Source organism: Antedon mediterranea, chromosome 2 (genome assembly GCF_964355755.1).
Source record: "Antedon mediterranea chromosome 2, ecAntMedi1.1, whole genome shotgun sequence".
In the NCBI taxonomy this organism is placed as follows: Eukaryota; Metazoa; Echinodermata; class Crinoidea; order Comatulida; family Antedonidae; genus Antedon; species Antedon mediterranea.
Genome location: NC_092671.1, coordinates 350,569 through 370,026, shown reverse-complemented (window position 1 = coordinate 370,026; position 19,458 = coordinate 350,569). Strand labels below are relative to the sequence as shown.

General features: G+C 30.1%; 1 protein-coding gene across 4 annotated transcripts in view; it reads right to left on the bottom strand.

Annotated features, from left to right (window-relative positions):
- Positions 1 to 743: 743 nt before the first annotated feature.
- Positions 744 to 19,458, bottom strand: part of LOC140039958 (atrial natriuretic peptide receptor 1-like) — a 207,977-nt gene continuing 189,262 nt past the window's right edge. For all 4 annotated transcript variants that reach the window (XM_072085547.1, XM_072085545.1, XM_072085543.1 and 1 more), the window contains exons 12-21: positions 15,058 to 15,229; positions 12,706 to 12,855; positions 11,568 to 11,733; positions 10,358 to 10,504; positions 9,088 to 9,211; positions 8,751 to 8,819; positions 6,767 to 6,944; positions 6,479 to 6,577; positions 4,250 to 4,341; positions 744 to 3,737 (exon numbers count right to left, since the gene is read on the bottom strand). In XM_072085547.1, the coding sequence (XP_071941648.1) occupies positions 3,648 to 3,737; positions 4,250 to 4,341; positions 6,479 to 6,577; positions 6,767 to 6,944; positions 8,751 to 8,819; positions 9,088 to 9,211; positions 10,358 to 10,504; positions 11,568 to 11,733; positions 12,706 to 12,855; positions 15,058 to 15,229 (1,287 nt within the window). In that variant the 3' untranslated portion in view covers positions 744 to 3,647. The remainder of the gene's footprint in view (positions 3,738 to 4,249; positions 4,342 to 6,478; positions 6,578 to 6,766; positions 6,945 to 8,750; positions 8,820 to 9,087; positions 9,212 to 10,357; positions 10,505 to 11,567; positions 11,734 to 12,705; positions 12,856 to 15,057; positions 15,230 to 19,458) is intronic.

The window sequence follows — 19,458 nt, the reverse complement described above, 5'->3', positions numbered from 1 at the left end:
TAAAAAGGTCGAAAATTTGCCATTTTTTTGAAAAAATCCCTGTACTGTAGTACAGGGAAATTTCAACCCTTTTATTTTTTGACATAAATGGTAACTATAGCATAATAAACATGCGCAGAAGCGACTAATGGGTTCTGCGCATGTTAATTGTGCTATAAGTAACCAGTTTTGACATAATGGTTACTATAGCATAATAAACATGCGCAGAGGCGACTAATGAGTTCTGCGCATGTTAATTTTATGTCAGTTTTATCGAAAAATAAAAAGGTCGAAAATTGGCAATTTTTTTGAAAAAATCCCTGTACTATAGTACACATGACTCTGTCCATTTCTTGTCCATTTCTTTTTGCGTTCTTTACCGTTCCGAGTGAGAAGACTGAGCTGTACCCTTTGCGCAGGGAAATTTGCGAAAAATGGCCGATTTTCAACCCTTTTATTTTTTGACATAAATGGTTACTATTGCATAATAAACATGCGCAGAGACGAATAATGGGTTCTGTCAATTGTGCTATAGTATAGTTTTGACATAAATGGTTACTATGACTCTATTATTTTTTGACATAAGATGATGACAACGCAATATATGTGCATATATGGCAATATCATTGCATAATAATTGAATTAAAAAAAGATATTTTGGCCATTTAAAAAAAAAATCCCAGGGAAATTTCGACCTTTTTATTTGTTGACATAAATGTATGTACGTACTGTACCTGGAATAAAAAAGATAAACAACAATCTCCATTAAACCAAGATATATACACATATTTATTATAATATACACAATAAAACACTTCAAGTGGTTACAAAGAATTAAAAATTATTCTACCCCCTTTTTATAGATTATTTTGTCAGTCCAATATTTTGTAAAATAATGTAACACGACTATTCCATTCCTATCAGATTGAAAAATCAAAATATAGTTAAAAGATCACAGTAGGCCTATACGGAAAGTAAAATCAATCGAATCAAAATTGATGAGTATTTTAAAATATAAATGATCGGTAATCGGACGGTCTCATGTAAACAAAAGTACCAGGATTCCATGATCACCACAAAAGTACCAGGATTCCATGATCACCACAAAAGTACCAGGATTCCATGATCACCACAAAAGTGCCAGGATTCCATGATCACCACAAAAGTACCAGGATTCCATGATCACCACTAAAATACTACGATTACATGATCACCACTAAACTTATTTATTTTAATAATGTTGATTGAAATAAGACACTGTCGTACGTGTCAAGAGGGCTGATGATGAATAGGCTTATACATTTATATGTTGATATTTATTTATCTATATACTATTTTTCTATTGTGGTGAAATTAAATTTTGAATTGAATTGACTTTAGTTATACATCAAAAACTAAATGAAAAATATAAAATATATAATATGTTTGAATCACTCAATGATTAATAGCAATATCTTTAACATCGCATAACCAACTTTTCCTCATAGATAATAAGATAAAGATAAAATACAATTTATAAATAATTACTTTGAAAATACAAGTTTTCATTGTATTATTTTGTTTAACTACTACCGTACGTTATTACAATTTATAAAATAGTTTTCAATATTCCTAGAAAAAACCCCTCAATAATGAATTGTCTTTTATCACACAAAATATTTGCAGAAAACTAAGAATATAATATTTATATATTCAGCACATTTGTAATCCTGTCATAGAAATAGTACGTTCACCAAAAGAGTATGTATGTAACACTGTCGGAATTGTTTCAAAAGTGGTTATACAACATTACTGTATATAGTTTTAATATACAACTGACAAGTGTATATGCCACGTCTCTATGTGTGTAAAAACACAAAATCACGTGACAAAAGCAACTGGTTATTTCACATACATTTGTTTTCTATACTAAATTACAATAGTTGTATAACATGTATATACATACAGCAAGTACAGGGACATATTTCAATCTGCACCATAATAATATTACAACAAAATAAATGTTGTTCTAATAATATACATACATAATAGTATCAATTTAAAATTGTTTAAAATAAACAAATATTGTGCTGTAATAACTAAGGTTATACGTGATAATGGCGGAAGACGGGTAACATGTAATGATATTATGATTGACTGTAAGCCATCTTGTTGGTTCCCATTAGGACACAACGCAATGACGTAGGGGTGCAACGCAAGTAATTTGACCAATCACAAGTGATGGATTATCACTGTCGCTTGTGTTGCGCTTACGTACTTTTTTGAGTCCTAGTAGTAACCAAGCTTTATTTATGTCCAATCATCATTCAATACATCATCAACCATACGTTTTTATTTTAATTATCAAAAAGTATTGTTTTATACAAAAAATATAAAATTAACTTGTAAAGTGCAGAGAATGAGAATAATGTGTAAATATAATGCACTATTTTATTACTATAAGTTAAAAATATAAATTGAAATAAAACGTTCACATAAGATCATAATAACATAAGAAACAGCGGAGGAATACGTACACTGTCAAATCGAAATATACAACAAAGTTAATATACATATTCATGTTTGAATATTAATTAATATTCAAAATTGTATCTACATTACACTTAAGAAATTTACGTTATATAGTTAAATATAATGTATAATATATATATATATATATATATATAATATGTATGTCAATTTAACAATCATCAAAATGTATAATTTATCTCCTTTTTGGTTAAATTGTTTGATTTAGGAACAGCAAGCAATGTATACGAAGTGGGAATCTAGGAGTGTTGTACTGTGTTTAACAGAACCACGTTTACATAATGATACAACACAATAACATGCCTATCCAAGAAAAACGTTGGGTAATTAATTCAGCCTATTAAACCTATCATTCCGCCGACACTATCTACCAGCGATATTTTCTAAATTCCGTGTCTTTGGTAGAATGACATACATCAGTATATCTTATTCTGTGATGTATAAGCTGTTCAAACACAATTTATCTTACAATAATATTACTATCGTTCAATTAAAATTTACAAAAAGTACTATGTATAAACATATAGTTTCTATACAAAGGTAGAAGGAAAGCACTTGGTAGCCAACCATAAAAAGTGCCAGTTGCCAGCAAACATATTTCTGTAATAATCCTGTTATTTTTAAATAAAACATACTGCTCTATTATATTGATTTTAATCAGAACGGAAAAAAATATATATATACAAATTATACTATTTGTACACATTTGAATTGTAGGTCTATTTAATACCAGTATCTCACATATATAAAGAAAATACATCTTATATTACTATATAATATATTCCTATAATAATAGAATAATAACGAATTAAACAGTCAAAGAAGCACTGTACTCTCGGCAATGTGAACAGAATAATTTGTATAGATTTAAAATGTTTACAAATATAAACAAGTTCATAGAGCGCGTCAGACGCCGCGAACGTATTGTCTTTTAAAACAATTTTCCACCTCAATAAAAGTCTTCTTAAAACTTTTTGTTTGTTTTTATCTTCTTTACTTGAAAAAAATCATTATACAGTTACTGCAAATAGTGATGAACTTCTACCTGCTGAATGAGACCGCTTTCTGTACGTATCTATAGACAATGCTACGATACACGTGATATCATACAATAATAAGTTATCTACTCTCCGAGTATCTCAAACTGATAACTCCTTATATTTGAAATCTGTAATTCCATTTTTTGGCATCTCATTTAGCAGCCAGTACGTTTTTTGAAACCCCTTTCCCTAAAGTGAACAAAAAATAGTTCTATCATTAAAATATTCGTTACGGTTTTGACGCGGAATTTACAGGCCCTGTATGCTTCACCAAACGTGAACCTACAACTGATTATCATTGGTGCTCATATATTTTGCCTCATATCCTCATAATAAACGCCAAATGTGAACTATGGGTGAATCTATGTTCATATTTCATGTTATTAACAATATTGTATACGCATGTATTATAAAGACAGAAAACATGACGTCACCAAGCACTCAATATATTCTCGATATGCAATATCAAGATTCAAAATATTAAATAAGTTTCAGACAATTCCAAATTCATTTGAATTCTATGTATTCCTTATTAGTATTTTGAAATGATAGAAATACCGTACGCGGATTGTAGGCATGCAGGTTTATGTTCATTTGTCAGTCCTTACGTGTTTTTTTAATCAATTTTATATTGCTGTACTTTATCTTGCATATATTTATATATCAAATTAAAATCAAATAGGATGTCACAATGTACTCACCTTCATTTCAATTTCTCCTCTATATTTCAGAACAAATGTACCGAATGATTCTAATATATTCTTCGTACTTTCACTTATGTGGATCATCAGTGCTGTGGATATGTAACATTTAATTTAAAATTTAATTTCGGCAAAATTTAATTTCCGTAAAATTTATTTTCGGTAAATTAAAACAAATGTAAATTAAATGATAGGTATTCTTTAAATATATATTGTCCCAAAAAACAAATAATTGTTGTTGTTGAATATGCCATATGTCACATACTAGTTATTCAATTTGACCTAACATTTGATCGAAACTAAACCACTACTGTCTTCTACATGGGGGTAAGGACGATTTAACTGTTAGGCATAAGACAACACACGCGGCGGCGACAACAGCTTTATTATGCAGCATTCTACAATGGTGGTTGTTGTGCGAATGCGAATCTAAACTTCCTCATAATATTTAAATAAGGATGTATAATTTAATCGAATCAGTTATGTACAAGCTTAACTAAAGCCTAACTTTAAAAACCGAGATCCTAGATTCAATTAAGTTTGACTGTACATGTACTGTATAAATAATATCACAACCGAGATCCTAGATTCAATTAAGTTTGACTGTACATGTACTGTATAAATAATAGCACAACCGAGATCCTAGATTCAATTAAGTTTGACTGTACATGTACTGTATAAATAATAGCACAACCGAGATCCTAGATTCAATTAAGTTTGACTGTACATGTACTGTATAAATAATATCACAACCGAGATCCTAGATTCAATTAAGTTTGACTGTACATGTACTGTATAAATAATAGCACAACCGAGATCCTAGATTCAATTAAGTTTGACTGTACATGTACTGTATAACTAATAGCACAACCGAGATCCTAGATTCAATTAAGTTTGACTGTACATGTACTGTATAAATAATAGCACAACCGAGATCCTAGATTCAATTAAGTTTGACTGTACATGTACTGTATAAATAATATCACAACCGAGATCCTAGATTCAATTAAGTTTGACTGTACATGTACTGTATAAATAATAGCACAACCGAGATCCTAGATTCAATTAAGTTTGACTGTACATGTACTGTATAAATAATATCACAACCGAGATCCTAGATTCAATTAAGTTTGACTGTACATGTACTGTATAAATAATAGCACAACCGAGATCCTAGATTCAATTAAGTTTGACTGTACATGTACTGTATAACTAATAGCACAACCGAGATCCTAGATTCAATTAAGTTTGACTGTACATGTACTGTATAAATAATAGCACAACCGAGATCCTAGATTCAATTAAGTTTGACTGTACATGTACTGTATAAATAATATCACAACCGAGATCCTAGATTCAATTAAGTTTGACTGTACATGTACTGTATAAATAATAGCACAACCGAGATCCTAGATTCAATTAAGTTTGACTGTACATGTACTGTATAAATAATAGCACAACCGAGATCCTAGATTCAATTAAGTTTGACTGTACATGTACTGTATAAATAATATCACAACCGAGATCCTAGATTCAATTAAGTTTGACTGTACATGTACTGTATAAATAATATCACAACCGAGATCCTAGATTCAATTAAGTTTGACTGTACATGTACTGTATAAATAATATCACAACCGAGATCCTAGATTCAATTAAGTTTGACTGTACATGTACTGTATAAATAATATCACAACCGAGATCCTAAATTCAATTAAGTTTGACTGTACATGCACTGTATAAATAATATCACAACCGAGATCCTAGATTCAATTAAGTTTGACTGTACATGTACTGTATAAATAATATCACAACCGAGATCCTAGATTCAATTAAGTTTGACTGTACATGTACTGTATAAATAATATCACAACCGAGATCCTAAATTCAATTAAGTTTGACTGTACATGTACTGTATAAATAATATCACAACCGAGATCCTAAATTCAATTAAGTTTGACTGTACATGTACTGTATAAATAATATCACAACCGAGATCCTAAATTCAATTAAGTTTGACTGTACATGTACTGTATAAATAATATCACAACCGAGATCCTAGATTCAATTAAGTTTGACTGTACATGTACTGTATAAATAATATCACAACCGAGATCCTAGATTCAATTAAGTTTGACTGTACATGTACTGTATAAATAATATCACAACCGAGATCCTAGATTCAATTAAGTTTGACTGTACATGTACTGTATAAATAATATCACTTACGTTCACCATTAGATTCCATTCTTGAGGCAGTATTTACAGTGTCACCAAACAAACAGTATCTAGGCATTTTCAAGCCAACAACTCCAGCAACACATGGACCTAAAAACAATCACAAAATATTATGTATCCGTTATTTACTTGTATGTCATGTGTATATCCATATTTGGCTACATGTTATACAAGATATTTTAGTTTTAAAGGATTGTTCGCTTCAAGCCATCATTTAAGAGTATAATCTGCGTAAAATGTATCAAGTGAAAGAAAAATGATTTATAAAAAAAAAAATACCTGAATGAATTCCAATTCTTAATTTCAACTTATCATGATTCTCGAGATGGCAGCTTTTAAACGTTTTGACAGCTTCCAGTAACTTAATGGCCATTCTGCTAATCTCACGTGCGTGGAAATCACCATTGCGTATTGGCAGACCGGACACTACCATGTAGGCATCACCAATTGTCTCAACCTAAGATATAACAATCGGTATTATGACAAAACATGTTATATCTATATAACAGCGCCAAGTATAGTTAACGGGTGACGGAGTTAAACCGTTAATTATGAATACCTAAGCGAATAGATTAACAGGAATAAAAAAAAAAACAGGTTTTTATTTAAGGCATTTTATATATATAGTGACCGATGTACGCAAACATATGTACGCAAACATTATTATTATTATTAACATTATATTATGTCAATACCAGAATATATTGTATTTCCTAACTTTTTAGTAAAAGACGAATAAGTATTCAATGTGACGTGTTAACTAAAACTTGCAGACACAATAAAAATGTTATACAAAGCACTTTGCCAAAGGAAATTGAAAAAACATCTAACTGTTTTGGCCCATTGCCTTTGCTATGCTTAGATTAAAAAAAGTACCTAACATGTCAAATGATATGAAGAAGACTGCTTCGATATTTGAAACAAATGACAGTCTTACAATTAAAACTTAGTTTTACATTTTGAAAACAATGTGTTGCCAAAAGGAGGTAAAGTTTGGAACATCGCAAATACCAAAAACCTCACTTTACCATTAAATCAGTCTATTTCCAATGGCACCAACACCTTACTTAGAAAGGTAATATGAGAAAATATTTAGAAAAGTTTGCTCTATCAATTTAATTGTAAATAAAATCTTTATTGTTCTTGACTTTAATATTTATGAGAAAGAGCACAAGAATCTTAAGACAGGAATATTTATATTCCGTTACGTGAAAGATATTATTTTTGTACCTAGTGCAATAAAACTTCAATATACAACGGTAATAAATTAGTATATTTAGTTTCCACCTTTGAGAACAGTGATACATACAGGTGTACGTGTCAATTACAGAAGAAAGACAAAGATAATATCTGTTACCATACTTTCAAATAAAACTTGAGACAATGCTCGTAAATATTCAGAGAAGATAGGTAGTAGCGAATTGCGTATAAATAATAAAGGGTTAGATGATCAACTAGTTCATAGAATAACAGATATGGAAAGGTTACAAATTGTATTTCTGTTTCAGGAAATTAACTATTTTTGTTGAGGATAAATCTTGAGATAAATACCAACATTTATATATCATAATTATACTAATTGTCTTTTCTTATTATTATTACTATTATTATACACAAATCATTAGTTAATTGGAGACTTTGGAGAACATGGTCACATTTCCACAATACAATCTAAGAATGAGAGATGGTCCTGATAAGTTCGCCATGTCTCAAATCAGATATTCCCGCAAATGATTAATTTTTATCATGGTGTGTAATATTCAAAAATATCAAATGAATGTTTTATTGATAAAGTTTTCATTCAAGGAGAAAACTGTTAGAAAAAAAATATGTGTGAGAAAATAATCAACGTTCTCCTTAGAATGAGTTAAATAATGATAGATGAAGCCTATTAACATTTGAATGTTATCTACAAAGAATTACTAAAACGTTCACATGGTCGAATGTAATGTAGATGGTGTTAACAATTCGTTCATTCTTCAAAAGTCGCTTTTAAGGAAATTGGATACAAGTATGTGTAACATTTTATTTTGAAGAGGAGCATTTAGGCATGTGTTATCACGAAACTTTAAATGTTGTTTTTCATATATCTGGATCTGGTAGCTATACTGTTTAAACGCCATCATATAAGCTATCACATACAGGTTGAATATATAACATATAATATATAAACATATGTACCTCTATCTATTTTTAAAAAGAACTGATTGGTGTTTGATTCTATAAAGCGAGTTAAGAAGCTAAAACACGAGCTATAACTTACCTTATATACATCGAAGTTATCAATAACAGCATCGAAACAGGTATACAGGTCGTTAAGAAGATCAACAACCTATTTAAAAAACCAAAAAGAATCATATAAACATACTCTACTGTAATGTAGATCGCAGGTTCGTAAAACGAAAAAATGATTAGGTCATGTTATGAGAAATTGTTTGCCAATAACATTTAAAAGAAAACAATACGACCTATGTGTATACATATGCGTTTGAATAGGTAAGGTAAACAGACAATCATTTAAATTCAGTACTATGTAAACAAATACAAATCAATGAATGAGTACATTTGCAATTTATTTTAAACGATAAATGTCGACTTACCTGAATAGGTTTGATCAGAGAGCAAAGCTTTGTAAAGCCTACAATGTCACTAAAATAAATACTGACACTCTCAAACGCTTCAGGTCTCACAGCATGACCCTGCTTCAGTTCTTGTGCTACTGACCTAGAAAAAAAGTAGAATTGTTAATTAACTGTTTGTTCGAAATTTAAATGATTGTTCGAAAATAAATGACAAATATTATGTAAAACTAAATACAAATAATCTGTAGTATATACCGCAATAAACAAATATTTGTTGAGAGCAAACTATTTAGTCTCTTTATCAGGATATCAAATTGGTTTATAAAACAGTTTACTTGGAAAGATATATATATTTTTGACTTTTTTTTTTTTTAGCCTTTTTTTTATATTTTATTTTGTATCTTCATTGAGATCCAGTCACTGATACCCACAACATTGTCATTATTTTCAGTAAAATGGCTTTGGATTTATATATATATATAGGCCTATATAAATTGTTTGTTCCATCGACCGGTTACATGCTGGAGATTACAAACATTTAGCAATTATAAATAATAATACAATTATTCTCTCTATTATACCATCCAAATAAGGCCTCTATTTAAATAAGCAATACGACGATAAAATAAATTGTTTCTATGTCAGATACAGTAATTTATTTATATATTAAATTGATTCGAAGACGTATAGAAATCTTCCGAATTCACGCAATAACCACGGTATTCAATTTATAGGGCATTTTAAAATTCAAATTTAATAAAACACATGTGTCGGGTATACAATTATCTATGGTAATTTAACAATAAAATGTAAAATTTGCAAGTTTTATTACGTAATCGTTAAATTGGATGACAATATTAATGTATCTTTATTACGACTAGTTTAAGAAACTGATCAATCCACATATTAAATTTGTAAAGATTCAAAGAAAATGAACTAACCTACTTTGGTGTTACCAGGTTATTTTATAGAAAACAAAATGTGAAAGGTGTTAAAATCTTGGAGAATTAAAATAGTGTTTGTCTCATGGGTGTTCATAAAGTAGCCGAAGACTTCAGTCTCGTACACACACTACCGCCCATAAGGTGAACAAATTCGAAATTCATATTAAATCCAATAAAAAGGTCATTATTATCCTGATTACAACACTCGATCTAATATTAATGATGTGATATATAATTTCAATGAATATAGCTTCTCTTATTTATAGATGTTCATTTTCTTTTTCTATGGAAATTACCCATAAAATGTGATACGTAGTAACTATAAGATAGTAACGTATATTTACTTGGGTAATATCTGATAAAGAAGTTCTTCAGACTTTCGTTTTTCTTCATGAAATTGTAAGGTTCTCTCTTCAACCAGCGATTCCAAGTTCGAGGCGTATTTATCCATTCGCTTCAAGAGTGTGTCAACCAACGCACCACCCTCAGACCTAAAAAAATGATTTACAGTAATTTGTATTGTACACAACACTAATGTACGCAACAAGATATTAGAAGAATCATCAATAGCTGTTTTCGTCGCCATGGGTACCACGATATTTATCATTCTTTATCCCTACATAATGTCATCGCTTGGCTTATATTGGTAGCACGATATTTATCATTCTTTATCCCTACATAATGTCATCGCTTGGCTTATATTTATTTACAACATACTACAATTATGATTTACCCACACAAACGTCTCCCAAATATCGGAAGATTCACTAACTAATTTGATATAATAAGAAACATGTCTTAGTTCAATACTCTTACTGTATTCTTTAACCATGTAAGTGTGGTGCTTTTACGATATAACTAAAAACACATTATCAAAATAGAGATGACATTGCCTCAAGAAGTAACCTATGAACGTTTAATCACAATTGATATTGTTTAAAAAAAATGTACAAATTGATCAAGAAGTGGAAACACTATCCACTGAGGCAACGTATATCAACGAAATCCAAAATTACACATGTCATGGCATTTGGCACCCGAGGGTTCACTTAACATTACAGTTTTTGTTGTGTACGCCACAACGCTTTACATTTCAGACAAACAATTACAGAAGCCACTTTATTAATCTATTCTAATTGTTTAAAGTGTATTCTGTATAAATCCTATACTTTCAGATGAATTTTGATCTTGTTGAATTTTTGAATAACATTGTTCCATTTTCTAAACGTGTACGGCACGTTTCTATTTAAAAGTATTGTTTCAAAGGATGTTCTATAGCCTAAATTTACAAATATATATTAAATACCATTATTAACTGGCATAAAGGTAATTATTTTATAGGCCTAAACTGTAAATATTTTTTTTTCTTAATATTTATTCTTCTCAAAAGTAAACAATATTTTAAATTCATTAAACATAAACTTTAACACGATATTTAAGGTTAAAAAGCGTAAATAGCATTTTATAATCATTTAATAAATAATAAATAAAATGTAGATTAAATTTTGTTTAAAAAAATATATAAAAGTAATAACTTCAGCAAAATATACTTACTTGTTGAATTTACGTATGATTGTTCTGATAGAAGCAAAGTCTGGTCTAACATTCGGATCATTTGCCCAGCACTTTTCCACAAGTAGAAACAGATCATCAGGACACATGGCTCTGTCAAGAGTTGGCCTAAATGCAGCAGTTCCTTGCATTACATGTGAAATAATTTCTGTAAGTAAAATCAAATAATAATACTAGTAAACATTTTTGGTAATCCTCAGAATATGGTAAGAGGGAGAGAGAATTTTATTTTCTGATATTATTTAGTATAATCTGAAATAACTAAATAACTCGTGGAGGCGTATTAGTTGCATAATCCAAGTTATTGATACTGATGTCAAGCCTGCAGGGGCTACCAAAATGTCCTTATGTCAATTTGTAAACAATGCGTTACACGTTGTCCATCCCTAAAGTTTGAGAAATCAAATTCTGGATTTCTTACTATTTCTGTTCATACCTAGGGCTGCGAGTTATACATTTAAATTGAATAAATCCACAAAGTATCTTGTGATCAATGAGGTGAACAGCGATACGGAATTAAACATAGGAACTATTATTTCAGACTATTAAATTAAACAACTTTGAACTTCTGCGTCAAGCACAGATTACCGCGTCAAGCACAGATTACCGAGTCTAAAGTTTCTAGTAAAATTTCAAAGTTTCAAAGAATAATTTTGCTTTCTGAATCAAAACATTTAGGGCGAATCTAATTCTTTACATTATACAGGTTAATAATTATAGTTAATGTCAGTGAGTCTAAGATTTATGATGCAAGACTTAACGTTGCAATTTATGTTAGCTTATGCCACATTGTACAAGTTGGTTAATGTTGCGAGCAATGGCGGTATATCATGTAGCGTCATCATCAGTAATGTTAACATGGACAATTGATGACATAAATGAACTGTTAACCTGAACTATGACATATAGTAATACTTTGAATTACACATACATTACATAACATATGTAAATGTATTAAGGAATGTATGTAGACACATGAATTGTATATGTAAGATGGCGAAGGTGGTACCTGTATGTTATGCATTTATGACATGCCAAAACGAGTGTGTTTCAGTAGATGGATGTCTACACGTTTCATGATACCATTTGTTTTACAATACCAGTTTATTTTTAAGTTTACCTTTAGGAGACAGGTCCATGCTGGTCAGCCAAAAAACTCCTTCTCTGTGAACAATCTCTTGTATTATTATAGCAAAGCTGTACACATCTCCTTTTGGTGTACCACCTTTTACTGGTTGACAAAGAAGTTCCGGTGCTGTCCATAGTTTTTCTATCAAATATAAAATGAATATTAGTAATTAGTATAATTATTATTAGACACATGGTGTTGTTTGTTCCATGAGAATGCTATCACATATTTAGCTGGCAATAGCAGCAACAGCTGTAGTTAAACTGACTACGATCATGTAATGTTTAGTTATTTTGAGTAAACAACAATTAAATTAGCCATCAAAATGCTATACCATACGGCTCCTCCTATCTGTCTGATTTTCATTCTTCTTCTTTTTTGAATTTGTAATGGCTGTTCTACCTTAAAAATGCATTAATTTTAAAAGTTGATTTTAAAGTGGTCTTTAATTGGAGAGAAAATTGGGAAAATGTTCAGTGGTGTTTGGCCTTTAATTAAAGGAAACAAAAGGAACATTTAGGCCTAATAGTAAAATATGGGCAATCAACTAGGGTGGAGTACAGCGGTCTTCAACTGGAATACTTTTAATTGGAGGGAGATCTGTATTATATTAATAAGTACCAGTTTTGTTAAAATTATATTGTACAAGAACTAATATCTTGTTGATGCTTTTTTCTGGACAACATACTGGAGAACACATGCAAATAATAGGCTTATTCATGTTTCATTGTTCTCAGATAATTGGTTTCAAATAGCCGACTTGCAGCAGACGTAAGGATCCATGTCCAGTATAGTATTAGTTAGCCTAAGATTCAGATGTGCATGTCCATGTTTAATAACATCTCATTTACAAATGTCAACTCGTGATTCGATTTATTTTTTCCAATGTTCATGGGAATTATCTCGAAGTAATTTAATCTTAGACAAGTGCTATAGAAATTACGCTAACAACGATTACTGAAATGCAGTAGCAGATCTAGTTGGTAAAAGTAGATTAAAATTGAATGTAATAACGCAGTTCAAGGATTATCAATATCGACTATAAACGAATAATACAATCACAAATACCACTAAATGAGAACTAAAGGTGGACCAAAAAAAACCAAAAAAACTATCAAAACATGTATCACAAATCATCAAATAAAATAGTATACGTTTTAACATAACAATATAGACATAGAGTTGTGAGATGAGAAAACGTACAATTCAGAGATGATTAAATTCAATAATAGTAAAACAGGTAGATAAAATAATTATAGTTCAATCTGTCGATTCTATATTAGAAACACAAGAGTGATTGCAGACTTATTAAACGTGAATACAATGGAATGGTAATTATTATTTCACCATCCCACTTATTGCCTGAAGTATATAAAGTCTGTGACTGATGAGAGGAAAGATAGTAATGTCCTTGGTATAGATTTGTGAAAATGTCATCTTCAAACAAATCCTTATCGTTTGTGATGCCGGTTGTTCAGGATTTTCTTCAAACCACTTTCAACCAGCGATTCTCATCACAGATGAATAGTTTGATATTACAGTTAAGATTTCTTAATCGTACAGAAAAAAAATGTTATTGCTAAATGGAAAAAACTAAGATAAAAAGAAACAGAACTATAATTGGAGATTGTGTAGGCGGATGAAATGATAGGTTTGGAACAATTAACTAATCCTGAAACATGCTGTATAAAATAAGATAATTTTCCAAAACAATGCTCATTTTGGAACAAATGCCTTCTATCGTATCTTTAGTCGTATAGAGAGAGAAAATGCAAATATATTGTGATGAACAGCAATTGCGACCTCTCGCATACAAGGTATCATAATCATACACAAGTCATGTTTTTCGTTAAGATGTACTGTCATTTTTTATATCACTTTGAATTGAGGCACTGTAATTACCCACCAGAAGCCAATTATTATAGTAATGTATAGTTAATGCCCAACAACTTATTTAATATAAAGGTACACTTTTTACATTAGTGCGCTGTCCTTAAATTGACCCAAAGCAAATGCGTATATTTTCTGATGATATATGAATAATATAAATCTGATGAACTTCTATATAGACTTCCGATAAACTTACAGCTAAACGCAGCTAAATATGTTATATGTCGTGATAGGAACAGAATGTCCTGACTTTGCGTAGAGTGAGAACTACTGATATGTTAAAAATCCTTTTTCTAATGAGATACATATAGTATAATATCTGAATATAAACCAAATAAGATATAATTTTAACTGTATATTGTTTTGAAAACTAACTGACGCAGTGTGTCGTTATGTACAAACAAATTCTCACATTTTATTTTAACTTAGAAACTTTTTTAAAATAATACGTACGTTGATAATATTTGAATTCATCATCCGGATCGACAGCTTCATCATATACTTCTCGGAATGTTGTTAAGCCAAAGTCTGTTAACTTGACGACAAACCTGCTGTCCACAACACAGTTCGATGACTTGAGATTGCCATGTGTTTCCAATGGCGAGTTATGTAGATAGTGCATGCCCTAATGAGAAATAACATATATACACATTACATATATTAACATTCTGCTATGCAAATTATTAGCATTTTTGGAATTTACTGGAAAATCCTTTAATATAAATTCTGAGACGTATACAACGATTTAAACTCACTGTTCCAGAAGCTTCACATAATATGAGGAAGCCCAGATGGAAATTATGTGATTTGTATTATAAATGTTTATATTCAATCCGTAACAATTCAAATTTAACATTATTTCATTAAATGCTATACATCTATCGACTTTCTTAGTTTAACTTATACATATATCTAATCAGATGGAGATTAAACCTATTTTATATTCAGTGTATAAGAGTTCAGATGTTATTACTCCTGTAATTATTTGTGTTCAATTAATGTATTTATCTTTGTAATAATGAATTGTAATACATTTAAGTAACTACAAAAGAAAAACAATGCGATGCTGATCATTTAATTCTAAATTTCCAATGACCTTGTATTTTGTATATTAAAGTACAATATCACGGCTAAGAGTAAAATATACTCAATTCTCGTTAAATTGCCTTTAATTGAAATGAAATGCCTAAAGAGATGTTTACAATAAGAGATAGTATAGATTAAATTTAAGTAATCTAACTCCTAAACTACTTTATTTCGTTTTACAAAGTAACCCGTAACGTCTCAACGTAAATCTGTCTGAATTTACAAATAATTACAAAAACTATAAATATTCAATAGTTTATTGCGGCGATAATGTAATAGCCATTGGCGAGACTTAATGTGAAAACAAGACATATAAACCAGTTCAATCTCATATAATTTGAATATAATAAATGTTTTCATTGTTCATTTTGTTTGTGAACAAACGATTTATGACATGTTCGTGTAAGTGTAATTATACATCTATTCCTATTTGACGAGTGACGACAGGTAGTTTTGCATTAACTTTCCATTTAACTAAACGCAATTTGTTTTATATGAATTAGATAACAGAAAAAAAAAGGATATTGACCAACTACCAAAGACAAATTAATCAAGTAATAAAACGGCGTAGTATGATTATTTGCTGAATTCAGCAATTGAGATGTACTTATTTTCACATCCAATTGCAATTAGAAATTCTAGACGCTTTAAGTTTATTTAATTAATATAAGTGACCATTCCCGTTGGCTTCACTGTACTTTGTCGTTTGCATGAACCTCGTTTACATGGCTGTATATTGGACATTTATGTGATGGTGCGCCACTTGAATATTACCTGTAAGGATTATTGTGACTTATTGTATAAAACATTGACTCCGGGGTTTGCTCAACTATGAATTGGTAGGCTTACGCAATTTAATGTTCAGTTCTTGGGCTAATACAGCGTCCCACGAGTAAAAGGAAATAGGGTTTACAAGTAGAAAAAATGATTTCTGACAGTTACCCATTCGCGCTTTTGTCGACACAGCATCAGTGAAAATAGCCATTAGAAAGAATAATGGAAAACTAGCTACGTCTGCTACGACGGCACTTCTCTGATTTTTACAGCACTGCAATGCAGACAACACATTTCACGAAAAGAGAAAACACTACGAAATGACAATTACTTGTAAGGGCCATGAACTCAAAGATATCAAAATAATAAATCCATTAACATTTAACGATTGAATGTTCTTCAATATTTACAAGGAATTTTTATATAGGCTTTAGGATGACGATAGATTGATTTTTCAAAAGTAGGATTACATCAGTATTCCGATTATTTCAATGGCTTTTTAAATAGTCATTTTGACGAGTGTTTCGATGATTTATGCAACTGTGAATTTATTGCTAACATTTGTACTATTAAAAACACTGTTAAATATGGATATTGCATGCGTATTGATACTAATGAATTCTCACGAATATTCAATTCAAAACCAATTTAATAGTTTCATTTCTCTTAAGTAAAGAAACAAACATGTACGTATAATCTTGTGAAGACGAACACAGATCGTCAGAGAAATGGTATAAAAATAGAAATTCCTTTTATTAGACAGTAGAAATATCCATCAACTATAGCCTGATCCATGTGTACTTTTAATTGTGTTTTGAGTCATTCTTGAAATTACTAGAGAAAACCGTGCAAAGCAACATATACTTGCATCGACAAACGCGGATTGAGAATCTGTGCACAGACTTTACAACTCCAGAATATGTCAAAATTGGTGATGCTTGATGATCTTATAAGAACATTAACATTCAATAATGAGGAATTATAAAATCGATTTTGATCATTACTACGCTGATTATGACCTACTTTGAATATTCGTGATTATTTAGAATGTAGAAATACGAATGATTTGGAACATTTTACACATAGTGTACATGTACGTAGAAAGTTTCAGAATAAATAGAGCAAGACATATTGTGAATTTACTGATGTACAAATTACTTATTATGAATATCGCGGTTTTGTTTGAAGTTCTTACATCTGTTCATTGTCAATAGTGGGTTAAATGATGGCTGTACATAATCTAAAATTGTTTTAGATTATGCCTACAATAAAACTTACAAGGACATTGCTCAACTAAGTAAGTTTGCTTATTTAGATCTGAAGGCATTACTTATATTTTGCACAAAGAATATGCAATTCTGGATGTTAAAATATCTTCATAGTAAGTCTAATTCCTGGGAATGAATTTATTTTAGGCCTAATTCACACAATATAAATATAATAGATATCATCTGTAACGGTAATCGTCGTTGGAAATTGCGCTCCTCACGCCATGTTTTTAAGCAAGCATGTGATAGGTCCATATTATTATATCAATTAATGGTATTTTATTTAAATTAAACAGACAGGAGTGGAGGAAAGCAATCACAGATATAAGCAAAGCAGCCGAGGCGGGAAAGTCATCAGACTATCTGGCGGACCGGCAATACATTGTTTTTGTACTGTATATTTATACATTACAATTTACGAAAGACCGTTAACATATTACTAACAAAGACTATAAAACATCACTGTTAATTATAGGTTATGGTACTAACTTGAAAACATAAATAAATCATTATTCAGTTATTAAATATTGGTAAAGATAATCAGAAAATGTTGATGGTCAAAATCGTTGAAATAAATGTCGGTGAAATAAAAGGGAATGCGTAATAATAACGGTAATCTTGTCACGTTGTATAATCTGTTATGGATTCATGATTTACAAATACCAATGTTGAGAGAGTACACTTTGTTATTGTGTTTTTGTCGCGTCGTTCACACACATTTACATGGCAACAGAGAGAATTAATAGTTGCCGCCTGTTCACAAACTGACAATCCTAATGCAGATACCTTAACTTTACTTGTAAATTAGCATACAACAAGTAAATAATTTATTATATTAAATCCATTAAGTACTTATGTTATTTAAATCTTGAAAGTATTATTTCGTACTCATTCAAATTGATTGTAGACTAATGAGTTTTATTTATAAATTGATTTTTTAGTTTAACTGTGTGTAAATAAAAATACTACATTATACATTTTGGCTTAACTGTATTTTAAAATTAAAGTTAACAAATAAATTGAAATGAAGAAACATATTAAAGTTGGATTGAAATGATTGTTGAAAATCATGATAATGATGAATAACTGTACCAGACCAGTCTAAAGGGATAACTTTGATATTTAACAATAGGCCTACACCAACTGAAGTAGCATTTTGAGAGCGAATTCCACCGGTGCGAATTCGATATTTATAATATTGAATCTAACATTAGGTATGCAATGCAATATTTCTTAGTATATTAAAAAATATTTTTTAAAAACATTCATGAATATATTTATCTATCTATATTTCATGTTTTATGTATTTTTGGTTTAGTTTTTTTACTTTTAATTGATGTAAGTATACGCAATTAAATAGTGTCCTGTCATATCTTTTAATAAAACTATAAATAAAAAATGTAATTAATTTAGTTGAATATAGTGAAGATGACAGTATTCAGGCAGTTATACTTGTATTTTATGCGTGTATATGTACTTGTAAACGTCTGTTTACTAATATATAACATGTGCCCTAATTCTGTTCACGAACGAACACAATCCTATATAAATATATTGAGCCTATCTACAGAAAAACAAATGATGATGCCTGTTTCACAAGTTTTATGTAGACCTAAATGTGAAAGCGGATAACGCATTCGAGTCAATGGCCAACTATGCTTAGTTTAAGCATGAGTAAGATTAGTTTGTACGGCTAATAATTTGATTAAAGTTACGTTACATGAAA